Genomic DNA, 20,084 nt, shown 5'->3' on the forward strand with positions numbered 1-20,084 from the left:
TCTCTGGTGCATCCTGGTCATGCCGTTGATTTTGTGTGTCTTCATGTTGTATGAAATGTGCATACATGCTATAAGTGTGTGTGCCCCAAAAGTGCAATCTGCTGGATATTGCTCAAGGAAAGATGGGGGCAATGAAGCATAAGACTACAATCACTTCTTGTTCAGTCAAGCCAGGGCAGACACCTGCGCCATCCCCAGCACGACTACTCTGTCTCTCAGATCTTGTGGTAATTCTGAAGGCAAAACTGGCAGTTAAATAAACCGGTAGGCAAACCAGCTAGCAAACCAGCCAAACAAGTGTGCACACATGAATGAATATGTATGATGGTTAATACTGCTGACTGACAAAGTACTAAAATGGCTGTCAGTCCATCATCAATGACAATTGTATTCACTGTCAACTAAAACCTACAAAACTAAAAGCACATTTAGCACATTTAGCAATTTAACAACTGAACATGATAAGGTAAACGTGCCAAGCATAATCTGATATTTTGTTAGCAGTGTGAATTCTATGATGTTAGCTTTACAGCATTAGCATGCAGCATCACACACACAAGCTGTAAATAAAGGGTAGATACAGAGTTACTGACTGGTTTGCAAGCAGCCACTTCAGATCGTCACCATCATCTCCACATTGCCTTTTTTAATCGATTGGCAAACAAATCTTGGCAAGATGGTGGAGCTGTAAGGTGATACTTGAGTCCTTAAACAAAAAGGTAGTTTTTTTCCTATTTGAAGAAGACTTAATGCACACTCTGGGGAAGGGAGACAACTTTGAACATTTTGTCTGACCTTGCAAAGATTGTGTGTCTGACCAGTAAACTCACATGGCTGACCAGCATATGTATTTTGATCAAAATACAACAACTATCAACGCAGCCTATACCCCACCCAAAAGATCACTCCAGATTTGCTTGAATGGAAACCCAGTTACTTCTTGAATTGGAGTCAATTGGAGCATGAGACGTTTTAGAGCCAGTGCCAAGTGGCCACCATTAGTATTGCACTTTAACTCACTATATCAGTTTCTTACTGACAGTAAATTACTACTAGCGATAACCAACTGTTTTCACATAGAGTACTGAGACAAATAAATCCTATTCTCTGCGCTCAGAATACAGATTATTATTTTATCAACCCCATGTTTAAGATTTAATTTGTTACAATGATTAGTGACATTACATTAAACTCCATCCATTACCGTTATATAAGATGCCAACAGGAAATAAGCAACCATGAAGTAAAGACCTTATTAGAAACATCTTCGTCTGATAAAAGGCACAAAGGGTTGACTACCTTTACTAACCTGAAGGGTTTAACCACTGATCTTCATCCTAACCCTTCGCCTAACCTAAACCTGAAACCCAAAGCCAAGAGTTCAGTCTGAATCAGGCAAGGCAAAGCAAGTTTATTTGTAGAGCACAATTCGTACACAAGGCAATTCAAACTGCTTTACAGCTACATAAAATCACAAGAGCCTTCTTGTAAATAAATTCATTCCAAAAACATAAAACAATAATCATTAATTAAATAAATTAAAAAGTGAAGAGTGCAGATAAAATACTTTCAGTTGTCATATGCACAGCTAAATAGAACTGTTTTCAGCCTGGATTTAAACATTGTCAGAGTTGAGGCCTGTCTCACATCTTCTGGAAGACTTTTCCAGATTTTAGAAGCATAAACCTGAAACGCAGCCTCACCTTGTTTAGTCCTGACTCTGGGCACCAGCAGGAGACCCCTCCCTGAGGTTCTCAGAAACCGAGTTGGTTCATATGGCTCTAACATGTCAGAGATGTACTTTGGCACTAGACCATGAAGAGACTTGTACACAAGCAGAACTGTTTTAAAGTCTATTGTCTGAGTGACAGGAAGCCAGTGCAGAGACCTGAGCACTCAAGGTGACTGATAACACTTTCTCTGTGTTTCTGAGGGCCACAGACAATGATTTCAGTTTTGTCTGAGTTTAGCTGGAGAAAAGTGTTTTGCATCCCCACTCTGATCTGTTCGATGCAGTGACACAATGTATCTACAGGCCCATGTTCTCCTGCCGTCAGTGACACATAGATCTGAGTGTCATCTGCAAAGTTTTGGTAGGACACATTTTAGCTGCATATTAGCTGGCCTAATGGGAGCATGTACAGATTGAACAATAGGGGTCCTAGGATGGACCCCTCGGGAACCCCACAGGTCATATTCATTTGGTCTGAGACACAGTTACCAATTTCAACAAAGTACCTCCTGTCCTAGAGATAGGACTTGAACCAGTTTAAAGCACTACCAGAGATTCCCACCCAGTCTTCTAACCTCTGTTATAAGATTGCACAGTCAACTGTGTCAAAGGCAGCGCTCAGGTCCAGCAGAACTAAGACTGAGACTTTGCCTGCGTCTGTGTTCAGACGGATATTGTTTGTCACCTTGATCAGAGCTGTCTCAGTGCTGTGGTGGGGCATAAAGCCTGATCGGAAAGTATGTGTATACATAGTATAATGTGTCAGACAGTAAAGCCCAGCCATAATGTCCTGATTTTTTTCACAAATGTACTCAATCATGAGTGTAATTATCAAATGTCTGCTATTTACTGACTTGTCATATCAAAGCTCTCACTAGGCCTGGGACGATAACAAATTTTGCTGGACGATATATTGTCCCACAAATTATTGCCGATAAACTATATTATTGTCAACATATACTGTATATCATAATAATGCCCACCCTTTCAAACACAATAAACTTTTATTTATGTGTTTTACACATTTGTAATTTTTAAGAATTTTTAAATATCCTAAATAAAAACTAAAAAAACTAAAGACTCTCAGTCTCCATTAGCAAAAATTGCACTTGAATACAAATTCTGTGAGCGCACAACATTTTGCGCTGTTCCGTTTATATTTACTTTGTCGACAAAACGAGTGTTGACTGTCGGGACGACGGCTCTGCATCTCGAGGTGCAGTTTTTTTCCCCAGCTGGGAAAACTAGGTCAGGTGGTTATGCTTTAGGTGAGCATGCAAGTTTGTTGTGTTGTCTTTTTTTAGTTGCCACCACTTTTGAACAAATTCGGCATACTGGCTCGTCCATGTTGATGGGCTCACCATTCGGTTTGAAGCCGAAATATTCCTGTGGCATTTGGCTTTGCAATCATCTTATTTCTTCGTGCTGCTCCGCACAAAGCTCACTTGCTGCACTCTGTGTGTGTAGTAGTAATGTGTCGTTCGCGAACGATTCGTTCAGTATGAACTAATTTTTTATATGACTCGGGAGTAACGAGTAGTCTCAGTGAGTGATTCGTTCATTTTCATGCAGTACCCTTCCTCACCACTCACCACATGGCAGGCGGCAGCTGCATAAACTCAGTCAGCACGACAGGAAACAGTATTGATTCGTTCACGGCTCAACTCTTTGGGTCTTCGTTCATTTGTCACGTGACAGGCTGAAGAGCAGTAGGCGCAACAGTTTCACAAACCGGATCATTCATACGGATCGTTGTTTCGTTCATTTGTCATGTGACTGCAGCTCAGCGACGGGGCTGTGGACTACAGGCTGCATTGGGAGCGGGCGGCTAAAAACAGTGAGATCGGGATGTAGCCTAGGGACAGGATGTCAATAAATGATGTGGAAAGGAAGCTCAAAGAAGGTCTTTACAGCACAAAGACAAAGCAAGGCAAGTGTGATATTTGGAGAAGTTTCTCAATTGTCCGTGAATCTCTTTATTAATAGCCTATAAAATGACGTGTTTTCTCCTGCGGGACGGGAGAAGACACAAAATCAATGCATTTCTATTATTGTGTGGGCATAAATTCTCAAAGTTTTACGGCTGCGGGCGGGAGTGTAACACACACGTTGTGGGTGGTTAATGGTCAGAAATTCAGCGGGAGCGGGGTGAAGAAAACAGTCCTGCACAGGGCTCTACTGTGGACTGAGAAACGAAGGAGGAAATGAATGATGTCTGATTTGTGATGTTCATTCATTTGTCATGAAATCATAATTAATTAGTGGTCTTCGGTTCTTGTAGATATTGTATAGTGATGTGTGTAAATAGATAAATGATAATGTAATAATGTGAATAGATACTTTTGAAAATGATATCAGCATATTGATTTTGTGTTATACTCTACCATAAAATAATAGAATATAGTAATGATCATAATAAAGACAACAATAATAATAATAATAACAATAATAATAATAATAATAATAATCCTAATAATAATAGGACACAATAAATGCACCATGTAACATTTTGAGGAACTTATTGTTACTTTTTTTCTCACATAATTGTGTTACTAATTATCTAAATCAATGTGAGTTTTACATTCACTTGTTCTCTACCAGCTGTCACGTGACAGGGCTGAACGGATCGTTCTCGTTCGTTAATTTGTCACGTGACAGCTACTGAGTCAGTGTCTCCTTTAAACAACAATGGTAGGGAGGATACAGACACGAGTCACCTTATTGTGTATTTACTTTCCCAGGTTTTCACATGGTTTGAATTGTTTGTGGCATTTTGTGTTTTGTACTTTGTCAGCTCAGCTGAAGCAAACTATGTTTCCTTCAGTGTTAAGTGTTTAGAACCGTGGCCATTTTGTGCAACGCCCACAGTAGGGCTACAGCGCCACCTGCTGGAAAAATGAATGAAATGACTCGTTCAAAGATTCGTTCAATTTACTGTTCGAGAGTAAATGATCCGATTCAGCCAAAAGAGTCGAACTTCCCAACACTAGTGTGTAGCCAATGCTAGCGGCCCAGGCTCCCCCCACAAAGACAAAGAGACTGGATTACTGACAAGAGGGTTCTCTGTTCATTCCGCTATGGAACAAACGCGCCCAGATGCTGAGACCGACCACAGAGGGAACCCTCTTGTCATCCAGCCTGCTTGGCGGCGAGAGACGAGGAAAACAAACACGCATGTACATGGCAATATATCGAGGCCGGCAAAATTATTGAGTTCATTTTCATTTATCTATTATATTGATTACATATAATCTTTTCTCCACAAAACAGTTGACAAATGTGATCATCCTTCTGTTTGCATAATACATAAATCACATCAACACTACAATACTTGCACCTTCATCAAGCAAAAGTTTATTGCCTTTAAACATTTTTGCACTGTCAAGGAAAATTTAGCTGCAATGTGCCGTTGTTATACAGATATGGATAACAACATATGGATAAGATATGGATAATATTGTTATTCTAAACCTCAGAAACAACACCAGATTGAGTGAGATGCAAAAACAGATTCAAAAGCAATCAGTAGTGTTAAACTAGCACTAAAATGACCTTTTATAATACTGTAACTTCCATATTAAGTTACATTTTTCAACACAAGGTAACTGTCCTCAAGTCTAATCTGATTTGTACAAAAAAAAAAACACTGTAAATATGCTAAAACATGCTATCCTCAAAACAAGAACATGCCTTCTGACTTATGCCCCCTTCCCCCTCTACATGAGAGCAGGTTATCACAGCGACCAGAATGACCAACAGCGTGTACAGTTGTCAGATGCCATCAGCTCAAAGGTCCAGACGTTGGGCCATGCCAGGCCATACACACTCCCACAGTGTCTGGAGGCAGTGCTGCTGAGTGTATTTTTAGATACTGCCACCTTATAAGCACAGCCTGGTCACATCACATCTGCGTAGTTTAAGTGTAACCCTCTTCCATCAAGGCAATATGCCCTTTTACTACAGGCCTAAGGTCAGACTATAGACCCAACACTGATTTATTGTGACATTTAAAAAAAAAACAAAGATAAAGCAATGTGTGAGACTAGTTCTGGTTTGGTCAGAAATTTTCTTCATTCTGCCAAAACTAAAACAGCGTAGGGTGGTTTCTGAATATAACCCTTTTTTTTTCGTTTTTTTTCAAAAATAATTTCATTCAAATCTGCATTGTTATTCCACACTGTAAACCTAAGACATATTTTTGTTTCTGAAATAACTGTCAACTCATAAACTCCAACGTGACACTAAGCCTAATCCGAAAATATGCCATTGAGTGAGTCATGCTCAATTGCAGGGTAATGTTACTATAGGGGAGAAATGGTGTTCTGACTGGGATGGGTGCTGGCTCAGGGTTTAATCACCAAGTTCACACAGTATGAATGAGGATGAAGAAGAGACTGAGAAGTGGAAATATTTCCTTATCACTTTACTGGGTTATAGGTTTCAACTAGACATGGGTGTGTGTGTGTGTGTGTGTGTGTTTGTGTGTGTGGTTTCCTATAAGAAATAATAACAAAATACAACTTAGGTTGGTCCAGTATAAACAGCTAAATAAAAATAAAGTTGGTAATTAAACAAGCACTAAACACTCAGCATACAGATCTCTCAACTTGCCAAGTCACCGTCACTGTTAACAGAGCACTTCCTGTTACAGAACGCAAACGGCGCTCTTATTGTGAAACCGATGCGTGCTATTTCCGGTTACCACTTTAAACTAATTATGTTGTTTAGCACAGCGATAACACTCTCTGAACTGTACTGAAACCAAACAATAAGCATACAAACATAACTGAAAAATAATGTGACACAACTGAGGTATACAGGTGAGCTAAGTGGCTATCTAGCAGGTATCAGGACAGAGCCGACACGGCGGGTAACCGAAGTAATTAAGCTCCGAACTCTCGTCAGCAGCAATTAACAAAGAATATATATACAGCCACATTAATAAAAAAAATATAACACCAGTCATATAATAGCTGTACTCACTTGTTATTCACGCACATATTATTCAGAGAGGTTTGGGTCCCACACATCTGCAACTCACTTTATACCAACGCATGCAACGTTTTCACTGTGTGACGTCACTCACGGTATAACCAACCTGGCTCACTCTGCAAGATCAACACTGATGAACTGGCGACTTTGGGGCATTTTCTACAGTTACTTAACAGTACAGGTCAAAGTAGAATTATTCGTTTTTATCCATCCATCAGTTATCTCCAATTCAATAGGATGTTGGATGTTGTTCGAAAGAAATGAACTAATCTTTCTGGATGTTGTCTAATGTTTTATCAGTTCAAGGAAAAGACACAAAATATTTTCCATTGACGTTGTAAGCTACCTTTACTGAGAATTACTTGAGATGCAGAATTTGGGTTTGATAAACCAAAGACAAGTTCGCTTCTGGGAACTCCAACTGCCTGTTTCTTTTAGTTACCACTTACTTTTGACGCCACCAAGTTCAAGATTAGTTCATATTTTTCATGAAATGGTAAAATCTCTCTCTTTCAACATTTGATATGTTTACTCTGCTCTATTGTGAATTGAATATTAGAGACTCATTTTTGTGCACGAAATATCGAAGAGACAGAGCAAAGAATAACTTCTTAACATGGTGTACTTGAAGGTGTTCACTCACTTGGATAGGAGTGTGTGTGATATTAGAAGAATGTCAATAACAACTCTGCCTCTGCTCCATTGGTCTTGGGCCAACCTTATCCTTAGTTATCTATAATAAAATGGATTTGTAATCTAACCTCTGCAATAAAATACATCCTCAGGTACAAACAAGACACCCTGATTTATTGAGCAGGCTTGCACAGACTTAAAAGACATTGACTTAATCCTATTAATTGAGTTTTACTTTGCAATTTAATTTATTGATCAATAACAATTTGGCAAACCTCTCCACATTAAAATGGCCACACAGGAACTAACTGGAAAAGACTTCTACAGTAACCTTTGCTAAGCTTAATCATAATGCTGAGCTTTCTGTGCCCTTCTTCTACCTTTGAACAATTTTAATTTCTATGAAACTGTATAAAAATAACCTTTACATTATATATTTGCATAAAAACTGAGCACTGAGCACTAAATCTAAAGATGACTGTACATGACACATGTGCTGACCTTACATGAACTATCCCCCCATGCTTGGTCATGCTTCAGTACACCAAACAGACTTTGGGAAACAACTGGATCCATGTAGAAACCAATTTCCACACTGTGCCTGTTGACACAACCATAACAAAGCAAACACAGATTCTATTTGACAGCCATGCAAAAAATGCTAACAGCTTTAATATTGAGAGCAGAAAAAATATTAATGGCCAAAAGGGAAAAAAAATACAATTTACAGAGGTCTTTTCCTTAACCATTTTGCAAAGTCCTGAATCAAAATTTCATCTATCAGCTAACAGTGTGTAATTCAAAATGTGATTGTGCACTGTAGCTAATATAAAGTAATCTACTTATAAACGGACTTTGGTGATTTTCAAAGATACTGATTGTGTTTAATCAACTCATTTTATTATTGCACACAGTTCAGCAAAATATTTCACCTTTTACTTACTTTATTTACTTGACATTTGACTTGCTTAACCTCATCCAATTACAACTCTGCAAACTGTTTATTGACGATGATAATTCCCATCAAAACAAATATTAGTGAAATGTCTCACTTTCAACATCCATGAAATATTGGTTTATGAGAATCAAAGATCACTGCATTTTCTTTAATCACATTTTACAATGTCCCAACTTTTTTGGAATTGGGATTAAAGACTCGGGCCAAATAACAATAAAAATGCATCTTGTGGAGGGGAGGAAAAGACAAGCAAGAAAGAGGAAAGGAGTGAAATGAAGAGAAGAAAAACAAGCAAAGTGTGCGTTAGGAAATGACAACAAACATATGAGCAAGAAGAAAGTTAAATAAATTTAGAGGGGGTTGTAAGCAAGGAAGAAGAGAGAAGAAAGAGAAAGATGAACCTGGGAAAGACGAAAGGAAAAGAATAGCAATAAAAACTACAAAAACAGTGTAGGAAAGAGAAAAGGAGGGAGAGACTAATATGACGAGATATGATATGATGTATGATATAAAATATGATGAGAGAAACAGAGAAGGATATTCAAGAATAAGAGAGAATTGTTTTAAAAGAAAATTTAAAAAATGGAAAGAAAGTAAAGAAAAAATTAAATGAAAATGAGAGGTGTGGAGGAGGAAAATACAGAATGCAGAGGAAATGGAATAAAAGGTAAAGAAAGTAAAGAACAAAAGAGGAGTGAGAAGAAAAATAAATGCAGAGTAAAATAAATGAGGAGAAAAGGGGAACAAAGTTAACAAAGGAATGGAAATTAGATCAAAGAATATGAGAAGAAAGGAAGTGCAAAGGGAAGAAAGGCAGAAGAGATGAGAAGACAAGCAAAGATGGAGGTTAGTCAGAAAAGAAAAAAGTAATAGGGAATAAATGAAGGATAAGGTAGGAGAAGAGAAGAAAAGTGATAGAACACTGTAAAACAGGGAATAAAACGAAAAATTTAGTGAGACTGCATTATAGAAAAGCAAGCAAAGCAAAGAGCTAATATAAATTGTGGCTTTTACGGTAAGACTTATTGCATCACTCCCCGTTGCTTTGTGTGTGCACTGTGGTATTTCTTGCTCCTCTTGAACTACTAATAATCACCTTATTTCTCCCAATGATTTACACTTGTATCTTGCATAGTTAACTCTATCCCATACTTGTTATATTCTAACGCTCACTCTTACAGATCTTTAGTCTTTATTTTTCACTTTTTAGCGGCGTGTCGGGTTCTCTAGCTTAGTACGGCTACCAGTTCTCTTCCTCCATCACCTGCTCCGTGTGTCAGATGTTTAGTTACTCCTGTGCCTCCTTTAGTGGTAATGGTACATGTAACAAATGTAGACTTTTTGTAGTTTTGGAGGCAAGGTTATCTGAATTGGAAGCTCGGCTCTGCACTGTTGAAAACCACCCAATAGCGAGCCACGCTCCTTTAGCCAGTGCGGAGCCAACTAGCCTAGTTAGCTCTGTTAGTCGTCCCCTAGCAGATCCCGAGCAGCCAGGACTTAAGAGTGGCTGGGTGACTGTCAGGAAGAGGAGTCATACTCTTAAAGTCAAGCCCATGGTTCACCATCAACCTGTCCACGTTTCAAATAGATTTTCCCCACTCAGCGACACACCCGCTGAGGACAAAACCCTGGTAATTGGCAGCTCTATAGTCAGAAACGTGGCATTAGCGACACCAGCGACCATAGTCAAATGCATTCCAGGGGCCAGAGCGGGCGACATAGAATCCTATTTAAAACTGCTGGCTAAGGATAAGCGTAAATACATTAAAATAGTTATTCACGTCGGCGGTAATGACACCCGGTTACGCCAATCGGAGTTTTCTCTGGACCCCTGCCAAATCTGACCAGTGATGACATGTTTAGCCGCATGTCCTCATTCAATCGCTGGTTGTCCAGATGGTGTCCAGCAAACAACGTGGGCTACATAGATAATTGGCAATCTTTCTGGAGAAAACCTGGTCTGATGTGGAGAGACGGCGTCCATCCCACTTTGGAAGGAGCTCTTCTAATTTCTAGAAATATGGACGAATTTATTAGTCATCCAAAAACATGACAACCCAGGGTTGAGACCAGGATGCAGAGTTGTAGTCTTACACACTTCTCTGCGGCTTTCCACCTGATGCTGCCCCCCCCCCAATCAAAAAACACAAAAGGAGCAAATCCTCTTGTGCAAAAAAAATGTAAAAACAAAAACTTTAACTGAACAAAAACATCAAACTATTAAATGTGGTTTGCTGAATATTAGATCTCTCCCGAAGTCTCGAAGTCTCTGTTAGTGAATGATTTGATTTGTGATCATCATATTGATATATTTTGTTTTACAGAAACCTGGCTGCAGCAGGAGGATCATGTTAGCATTAATGAATCAACTCCCTCTGACTATTTAAATGTTCATGTTCCTAGAACCACAGGCAGAGGAGGAGGAGTGGCAGCTATCTTCAGATCAGGGTTACTAATCATTCCTAGACCCAAGATTAGTTTTAGCTCTTTTGAATCTCTGATTCTCAGTTTTTCCCACCCAAGGTGGAAATCACAAAAACCTCTTGTGTTTGTTGTTGTGTATCGTCCACCTGGCCCTTATTCTGAGTTTCTGTCTGAATTCTCAGAGTTTTTATCCCAGTTAGTGCTGAGTACAGATAAAGTCATTGTAGTGGGTGACTTTAATATTCATGTAGATGTTGAAAATGACAGCCTAAATATTAACTTTAATTCTATGTTAGACTCTATTGGATTTTTTTTAATAACTTTTGAATTTACATTACTTGACTACACGGCTTCTGAGAAGAATTTTAAATATAGAAGGTGTCTATCAGAGAATGCTGTAACCAGATTTAAAGAGTTGATTTCATCATCCTTTTCTTCACTGCCATGTGCTGATATGACAGAGGACGGCTACCTAAATTTTACTCCAGTTGAACTTGACTCTCTTGTTGACAGCACTATAGTTTCAATGCGTACAACACTGGACAATATTGAAAAGGAAGGTAATCAGTCAGAAGAGGTTGGCTCCTTGGTATAATTCACAGCTGCTTTAAAGCAGACTGCAAGAGAGCTGGAGAGACAGTGGTGTTCCTCTAATTTAGTCTCAATTCGTCTGGAAAGATAATTTAATAACGTATAAGAAAGCCCTTCATAAAGCTAGAACTGCTTATTATTCATCATTGATAGAAGAGAATAAGAACAATCCCAGGTTTGTTTTCAGCACTGTTGCCAGGCTGACAAAGAGTCCGAGCTCTGTTGAGCCATGTATTCCTTTAACTCTCAGCAGTGATGATTTCATGAGATTCTTTATCAATAAAATTGTTTCTATCAGAGGGAAGATTAATGGAATCCTTCCCACTATTATCACTGATGTATCATCAAGTACAGAAGCTTTAGAAGTATCTTTAGAACCTGAATTATATTTAGACGGCTTCTGCTCAGTTGATCTTTCTGAGCTAACAACAGCAATAGTCTCTTCTATACCATCAACTTGTATTTTAGACCCAATCCCAACCAGACTGTTCAAGGAGGTTTTCCCCTTAATTGACACTTCCATATTGGATTTGATCAATCGGTCTTTGTTGACAGGATATGTACCTCAGACTTTTAAGGTTGCTGTAATTAAACCTTTACTTAAAAAACCTACTCTTGATTCAGAAGTGTTGGCTAATTATCGACCTATATCCAATCTCCCTTTTTTGTCTAAAGTTGAAAAAATAGTTGCAGTTCAATTTTGTGATCATTTACATAGAAATAATCTGTTTGAAGAGTTTCAGTCAGGATTCAGAGTGCATCATAGCACAGAAACAGCACTGGTGAAAGTTACCAATGATCTCCTGTTAGCCTCTGATAGCGGACTTGTTTCTGTGCTTGTCCTGTTGGATCTCAGTGCTGCATTTGATACGATCGATCACAGCATTCTGTTACAAAGACTTGAACACGTTATTGGGATTAAAGGAACTGCATTAGGCTGGTTTAAGTCATATTTATCTGATAGATCCCAGTTTGTTCTTGTAAATGAAGAATCTTCCTCACACATTGTAGTAATTTATGGAGTTCTTCAGGGTTCTGTGCTTGGACCAATTATTTTTTACTTTGTACATGCTTCCATTAGGTAACATCATTAGACAGCATGGAATAAATTTCTATTGTTATGCTGATGATACTCAGCTGTACTTAACTATGAAACCAGATGAAACCAACAGGTTGGTCAGACTACAAGCATGTCTTAAAGACATAAAGACCTGGATGACTCAGAACTGGCTGCTTCTAAATTCAGACAAAACTGAAGTAGTTCTCTTTGGACCTGAGCGCTTCAGGAAGAAATTTTCTAGTTATATAGTTACTCTTGATGGTATTTACTTGGCTTCTCGTTCTACAGTGTGGAACCTTGGAGCTATTTTTGACCAGAATTTATCATTTGACACACATATAAAACTGGTTTCTAGGACTGCCTTCTTTCACCTTGGTAATATTGCTAAAATCAGGAACATCCTGTCTCAGGCTGATGCAGAGAAACTAGTCCATGCATTTTTTACTTAAAGATTGGACTACTGTAATTCCTTATTATTGGGCTGTCCCACATATTCTCTGAAAAGCCTCCAGCTGATCCAAAATGCTGCAGCCAGAGTTCTGATGAGAACTAACAGGAGAGATCATGTTTCTCCAGTTTTAGCTTCTCTTCATTGGCTCCCTGTTAAATTCAGAATAGAATTTAAGATTCTTCTCCTCACATATAAAGCTCTTAATGACCGAGCTCGATCATATCTTAAAGGTCTCATTGTAAGATATTTTCCTAACAGAGCACTTCGCTCCCAAACTGCAGGTTTACTTGTTTTTCCCAGAGTTTCTAAAAGTAGAATGGGAGGCAGAGCCTTCAGTTATCAGGCCCCTCTCTTGTGGAATAAGCTGCCAGTAAATGTCCGGGAAGCAGACACCCTTTCCACTTTTAAGATTAGGCTTAAAACTTTCCTTTTTGATAAAGCTTATAGTTAGGGGTGGCTCAGGTAATCTTGAAACATCCCATAGTTAAGTTGCTATAGGCTTAAACTGCTGGGGGACCTCATTTGTCACACCTTTCCTCACTTTGCTCTTTTTTCCTCCTGTTTAATTTCTGAAACGATATTATGTCCATGTGACATTATTGTGGTTATTAACTTGTGTTTCCATGTTCCAACAGGTATCCTTTGAATAGTGTTATGGTGTTTTTCCCCTCTCTTTTCCCTCTTTTCTGTCTTCTCAAACCCCAGCTGGTCGAGGCGGATGGCCACCCTTCCTGGTTCTGGTTCTGCCAGAGGTTTCTTCCTGTTAAAAGGGAGTCGTTCCTTTCCACAGTCGCCACAGGCACGCTCAGGACGGGAGATTGGACTGAAGACAAGTTTCAGTGCAATCTGTTGGTTTCCTTAGCTAGCATATTATTTTCTTAATTGGCTCTATATGAATGAATTGGATTACGATTACAATGAATTGAATTCCAATTGGCTTGAATTGGACTATATCATTTAAGTGCCTTGAGATGACAATTGTTGTAATTTGGCGCTATATAAATAAAATTTAATTTAATTTAATTGAATTAAATGAAAATGAATGAGGCAAGTGAGAAAAGGAAAGAGAATAGGAAGAATGAATATGATAGAAAAGAAAAACAGAGGAAAAAGTAGGAATAAAGAACAGAATAAGAAAGGAAACAGGGTGAGAATGATTTAAAAAAAAGGAAATTGTACCAAATTTGTGCAAAGGGAAGGCAAGGAAAAAGAAAGAGTATATGAGTAAAGGGCTAAAAAAAATAGAAACACAAGAGAAGATGAAATTGAAAGAATGCTTGGGGTGTGTGACAGGCGTAACAGAGAGCAGACAAGGAGATGAGAACAGAAAAAGACAGACAGGTGGAGTCAAGCAAAGTGATGGGATGAAGGGGGAACATGCACCCAAATAGAAACAGAGCAACACAACTGGATGATAAGCTGAGGCAGCAGGATGTAGCATTAGTATCCCTTGATGGATCCTTATCTGGTTAAAAAACCTAGATTTCTGCTCTGATAGCTGGCAGACTTGCAATCATTGCAGCATAGACTTCAGTCTCTTCAATACAGTCTGTTCATCACACCACAGCCTCCCAAACTCAAACTTGGATTGGAAATTGCCCCTCTCCCTGTGGCACTAACATGAAATTGTGATTATCATCTGAGTGTGGGAGAAACTGCAAAGATTAAGTTAAAAAAAATCATGGTTTCACGCTTTCTTTAACAGAGGGACCAGATTCGCTCAAAGCTGTAAAATACAAATGCCCACTCAAACTTCTATGGGACATGAAATTACAGGCCACATTATTGTGTCTGTCAAACATGTCATGTACTTTCAATATACAGAAGATGACAGTGAGGGTTGAAAGGCCGGATCTCTCCCAGTGTGTCTTTGTCTTTAATGAGAGATTGGCATCCCTTGACATCCAACTGCAGCACTGTGTTCACTAGTTTAGAAATGTGGTACTGTTGTTAATATGTTGGCTACCCGAACACGCTTGAGTAGGGTGGGGTAACATGGGGGTCGGAAAAGCAGGGATATCTAAAAATGATAAAAGTTTCCAGCATGTCTCAGAGTGATTACAGAGACTGTGGGGAAACATACGCAGGATTAGGTGAATTCAAACACTGCTTACATTGTCTGTTCGGAGTTTCTTGGCCGGGCAGCCTCCATCCACAGGATGTAGCATGTAATACAGCCGCACTTTGTTGGCATGTTTCCGACTCTGAAGAAGATAAAAGGTGAAAACATTTAAACATCAAATTGACCGTCTCCTCAGGCATTCCATTGTCAGCAATTCAGCTTTTTAATCAAAAGGCACTATGCTGAGCTGTGCAAACACTTGTGTTAGCACAATTATGCCTATTCACGTCTTTTTGTTGCTTTATAATGTTTAACCACACCTTAACACATGCACCGACTTAACTCTTCGAGTAGTGAGCAATCATTTGAAATGTTCATCCATGTTCATCTAAAGTCAGTCAGCAAATTCAGTCCAAAACTGAACATTGAGGAAGGTATGACATCTTTCCATTACATTCAAATGTGCTACTTAACGTCTGTGGTTTTAATATACAATTGCACTACAGCTCAGTAGTGCTTTATTGTTTTGATTCACTGTGACAAAGTTATTGTTCTCATCCTTAGCTGTTGGAAATTTCAATAAAAACCCTCAGTTCAGTATTAGAAACAGTCTGAAAACAGCTGTGGAGTTTTTTGCTTAAAAAAAGCCAGATAATTCTCTTAGAAGTTGTTAGAGACAAAAAACAGAGCAAATTTGATTTACTTACTAAATGGATTTACTGTGCAAAATTTTTGAGCCACCCATTAAATTCTTCATATTTTACTTCCAAGCAGACAGGCTTTCTTATAATCCTTTAAAGTCGTCTTGAGCCATATTTCTTTCTGAAGATCTTTCAAAGTTTTCCTTAAGCTTTTTCACTTGTTCTCAGTAGTCTTTGCATCATTTTCAAGTGTAATTGTTTTATTTTGGGTTACATTTCCTTGTCTTATTTTTTTCTGTGTTTTATTTAATTTTGTTATCTTGTTTGTGTTCTTAATATTTTCGCATCATAATGAGGAGTTGTCCTCAGTTCACCTGTTCGGTCCTCAGTTCCACCGTCACATGTTCATGTTCAAGCAGTCACAGCTGCAGTTACTTACTAATTATTACACAGTATATAAACTCCTTTGTTTATCTCAGTCTTTATCAGATCCTCACCATTACTTTCATAATCTACATTCTTTGTAGTTCTATTCCTTGCTCGTCTGGTTGTTCAGTTTTTTGTTGTCCAAGTTTAGTTCATAGTTTCCCGGCTCAGCCAAGCCTTAGGTTTCTGTAAGATAAAGACTTCAGTTCCATCATCTGTTGGCCTCCTGATTGCTGTTCTCTGCGTTTGGGTTCTCCATCTACTCAACACTCACACATAAATCACTTTAGCAAAAAGAGGAGAGTTGTGTTCTAGACAACTTTGCAAAGAACCTATATGATTTTTAGGCACTTTGTTATGAGCAGCCACAATAATTTGTTCCCATTTCTTTAGTTGTATCTATGAATAATACCAAAGACAATGAAACAGTATTTATGGGGATATGAGCTGAAAACCTGGCATATCTCAGCATGGTGTGCAGTGTGTCCTTAAAACATTTGAGGAAACTGGACAAGTGGAGGACAAAAGAAGAAGTGTCAGGCCTAAAAAACTATCTACAGCAGATGAACAGGATCTGAAAGTGATGTCCTTAAGAAAGAGGAAAAAATCCAGCAAAGACCTGACAGGACCTGAGAGATGCATCTGGACCTTCAGTTGGTCCATCTACTGTTTAGTCTGTGTCTTGCTAACAAAAACGTCCTTTAGGATGTTTGAAATGAGACTTTGGAAATTTGTCAAGAGAAAGAGATGGAGAGTGAGTCAAAAGAATAATCTCAAATTCCATATTTACAGGGGAAATTAGCAGATTATAGGAGGTCAGCTCCTCAGACATTTGGCCAGTGCACAATTTAATGATCCAACCCACCATATGAAATTCGTGGTGAAACTGGTAGTGGTGCAATGGCAGTTTCTTACAAATTCATGTTATACTCCTTGGTAATGATCATTTAATTAATTTTTTGTCCCAGTGAGCCTGGCAGACAGAATCAAACATATAAATTCTGCACATCAAATGTCTGCAGTTGGGAAAGCAGGTAGATAGGTTATATTCTCCAACTCCAACCACAGTTTGCATTCAAGAATGCTACTCGACCAAACATTCTTTGGGAGTTCATTGACTGAGTGTAATGATCTTGGAGTTGTGTTTCTGAGTTTCAGGCTGGGTGAGCAGGTTTCCTTGGTTACCAGGGCGGAGTCTGGTCGCTGCCTGCTGTCACACCTGTTCATCATCTACAGTAATCAAAAACCATACAGGAGCAGCAGGAGCACCAGTCTTCGCCAGATCTTTTCACCATTTCCGTGGTAATAAGGCCGTCTTATTCTTGCTGAGTTTAAGTAAGAGGTCAGCGTGTACTTACCTTGTTTCCATCATTTCAGCCATGTTCCTCCCGAGACTTTGTCGGCTTACCACCAACAGCGCCTTCTTCGGATTTTCCTCCACGTCACCACCTGCCTGCTCACCCGCCGTCACTCTGGAACACATCCTCCAGTCGTATTCCACCAGCTCACAGTAAGACAGCCTTCATTCCTGTTTTTGGATCTTTTTCTTTGTTTGGACTATTAAGCTAACCTATCTCTAATCATTCACTTACGACTGCCTCATAGCCTCATGCGCCGCCCGGTATTCCCCATTCACCTGGCTCCTGATTCAACGTTTTCTATTACCTCTACTGGTTCTCAAAGAATAAAATTATTTTCCTTTTTAAAACTGAATCTCACTCTTGAGTCTTTTCTTGGTTTGGCTGATGCCCCCCGTGAAACTGACTGTTGAGGAGGATATGTCAACTCTTTAACAGCTCTGGCAAGCTCTAGTGGAGACGAAAGATACCTTAGCACGGCAGCTTATTTCCCAAAGCTTTCCAATACAGACCCCTGTTTCAAAGTCTTAAGATAAATTTCCCATTAGAAATGGGTGAAGGCCATCAAATGAAGTTTAGTCGATTTGCTGATACTGGAATGAATTGATAATTAGCGCTCAGTTCATTGAGGGTGAGGCAGGAGTCTTCTTACCAGCAGCTAAGGATCTGATAGCACAACCAACAGCAGGGAAAAGATGGACAGATTGGTTAATTGAATGTTTTTGTGGTGACACGTTTAGGATCTCAATGAAAATAATACAGAGGAAGAGAGGGAAAACGCTTTAGGGTTTTGACAGATCATCATCAGACGATGCCACATATTGGTTAATTAGTAACAACCAGTATCGGGGATTCATTCGAATTGAGGATTAGATGTGAACATGTGGTTTCCTTTGCTAGACAACTATTTTATGAATGGGTATCATTCATAAAGGTTATAATGAACTGGACTGCACTGGATTATAATGAATTCAATTTGATTATTGGATAACGGTGAATTATATTAAATAGACTTGCGTTTATTTATTCCTTAAATCACCTTAAGATGACTTTGGGTGTGGAATTGGAACAACATAAATAAACTGAAGTGAACTGGAAAAAAAAAAGCATAGAGGCTAATAACCTGGAGCCTTGTTCCATTAGGCATAAAGATAACCACAGGCTTTGTTTCACAAGGACACAGCAGACAAAGTCATCCTACCTGGTCAGGGGTGTAAAAGGGAGGCTACAGGAACGTATTTGTCTTGCCTGTCTGGGAATGATACAGTATCCTCACCTCTGCTGCTTTTATTAGCAGACAAAAGGGAGATATTTAAACTTATTAAAGTTTAAACTCCACAGAGATTAGAATCTGTCCTAGTTTAAGCTACTCCTTTTTTTTTCTTCATGTAAAAAAGATCCTTCTGTATCATGTAAAACACCAATCTCAGTCAGTACATTTTAGTCTTTTTTTTTTTGTCCTTTTTTTATATAAAGTCTAAAGAAATTAAGTAACCAGACTTGAGGCACAATCAGATTTGTATTCTTCAAACTCTTTGAAACTGAACAAAAAAAATCTGACTCTGATCTATACAACCATTCCATCAGGTATAACAATGGGGAAAAGCTTTCACATCAGGAGCACAGTGATAAAACAATTAGCAGAGATAAACATCAATATCCTGTGCCAATAGCTTCTCTTGAGAAATTATTTTTTTGCACACTGGGCTTTGATTCAGCCCCACAGTCATTGTTAGGGACATTTAATGGTCAGTTTCTTGAATGAAGAATTAATTTCAAAAGTTTCCCAAAGGAGAGCTAACAAACTATCTCACGCTTTAGATGTTTTTAAAAAAAGAAAAGAACAACCTGTTTTAAATGTTTCCAGCTCATTAACCCCTGGGCTGTTATCATTGTCAAGATCACTTGTTATGGCTTCTATAAACATGTCTACTAGTGGCCTTCTTTGCTTCCGACAGCAACATTATCACCTAAAAGTACAGGGAGAAAGTAAATGCTCTGAGGTTGAGGGCCTTGTGTCAGCTTTATGTTTATCAGTGGTAAAAATTGATGATAGTCTAATAAACCCACAAGGAGGAAGCGAGAGGTACTACCTCACAGTATACTGATAACCTTAATTTAAAAGGCAAATAATATCTGGGTACTGTAACATCACCATTGACCTTAAGACAAGGTGTCACAATATTTAACTGAGTATCATTTACAAAAAACAAACAAGTCCCACAGCAAGGCACTGAGGAAACAAACATTTACAATAGGACCCTTTTTTTCTGTGTTTATAGAAAAACAAGTTTGTTTATCTCACTGCTTCTTTCAAATTTGATGAAAGTGCACATTTGGAAAGTTGATGCTTTCATGTGGGAGTTTTTTTCTTGGCTCTTGTTTGTGGTAATATTGCCTCCTCCCACTGTACTTTACCAAACACTAATCCTGCACAGTAACACGGAACACAACTACCAAAACTGAAAACCCTAAATAGAAAAGGAGACTTGCACATTTACCTCCAAGTACATGTTAAAAAGTGCATGGCTATGGAGTCAGCTTGAGCTTGAGCCTTATGCATAATATGGGATGAAAACTACAATTCCTGAAGTGGTAGAGATCCTTGAAAGTTAAGGAAGGTTTATAGAAAGAATTAAAACATAAAAATCATAACATAAAAAAAAGAAGCTGTGAACTTCAGTAGGTTGAAACCAACATACCATGAATCCTTGAAGATACATTCATGTTCCTCAGAAGATGACTTAGTAATTTAG

The 20,084-nt window shown here is 38.7% G+C and overlaps 1 protein-coding gene across 1 annotated transcript in view; it reads right to left on the reverse strand.

Annotated features, from left to right (window-relative positions):
• The window catches only part of LOC140310343 (zinc finger matrin-type protein 4-like), a 232,985-nt gene that overhangs the window by 156,802 nt on the left and 56,099 nt on the right, over nucleotides 1–20,084 (reverse strand). Inside the window, exon 3 of the mRNA XM_072388619.1 lies at nucleotides 14,956–15,045. Within this exon, the coding sequence (XP_072244720.1) occupies nucleotides 14,956–15,045 (90 nt within the window). The remainder of the gene's footprint in view (nucleotides 1–14,955; nucleotides 15,046–20,084) is intronic.

The sequence above is a fragment of the Leuresthes tenuis genome, unplaced genomic scaffold (genome assembly GCF_036924035.1).
Source record: "Leuresthes tenuis unplaced genomic scaffold, fLeuTen1.0.hap1 SCAF_6, whole genome shotgun sequence".
Lineage (NCBI taxonomy): Eukaryota > Metazoa > Chordata > Actinopteri > Atheriniformes > Atherinopsidae > Leuresthes > Leuresthes tenuis.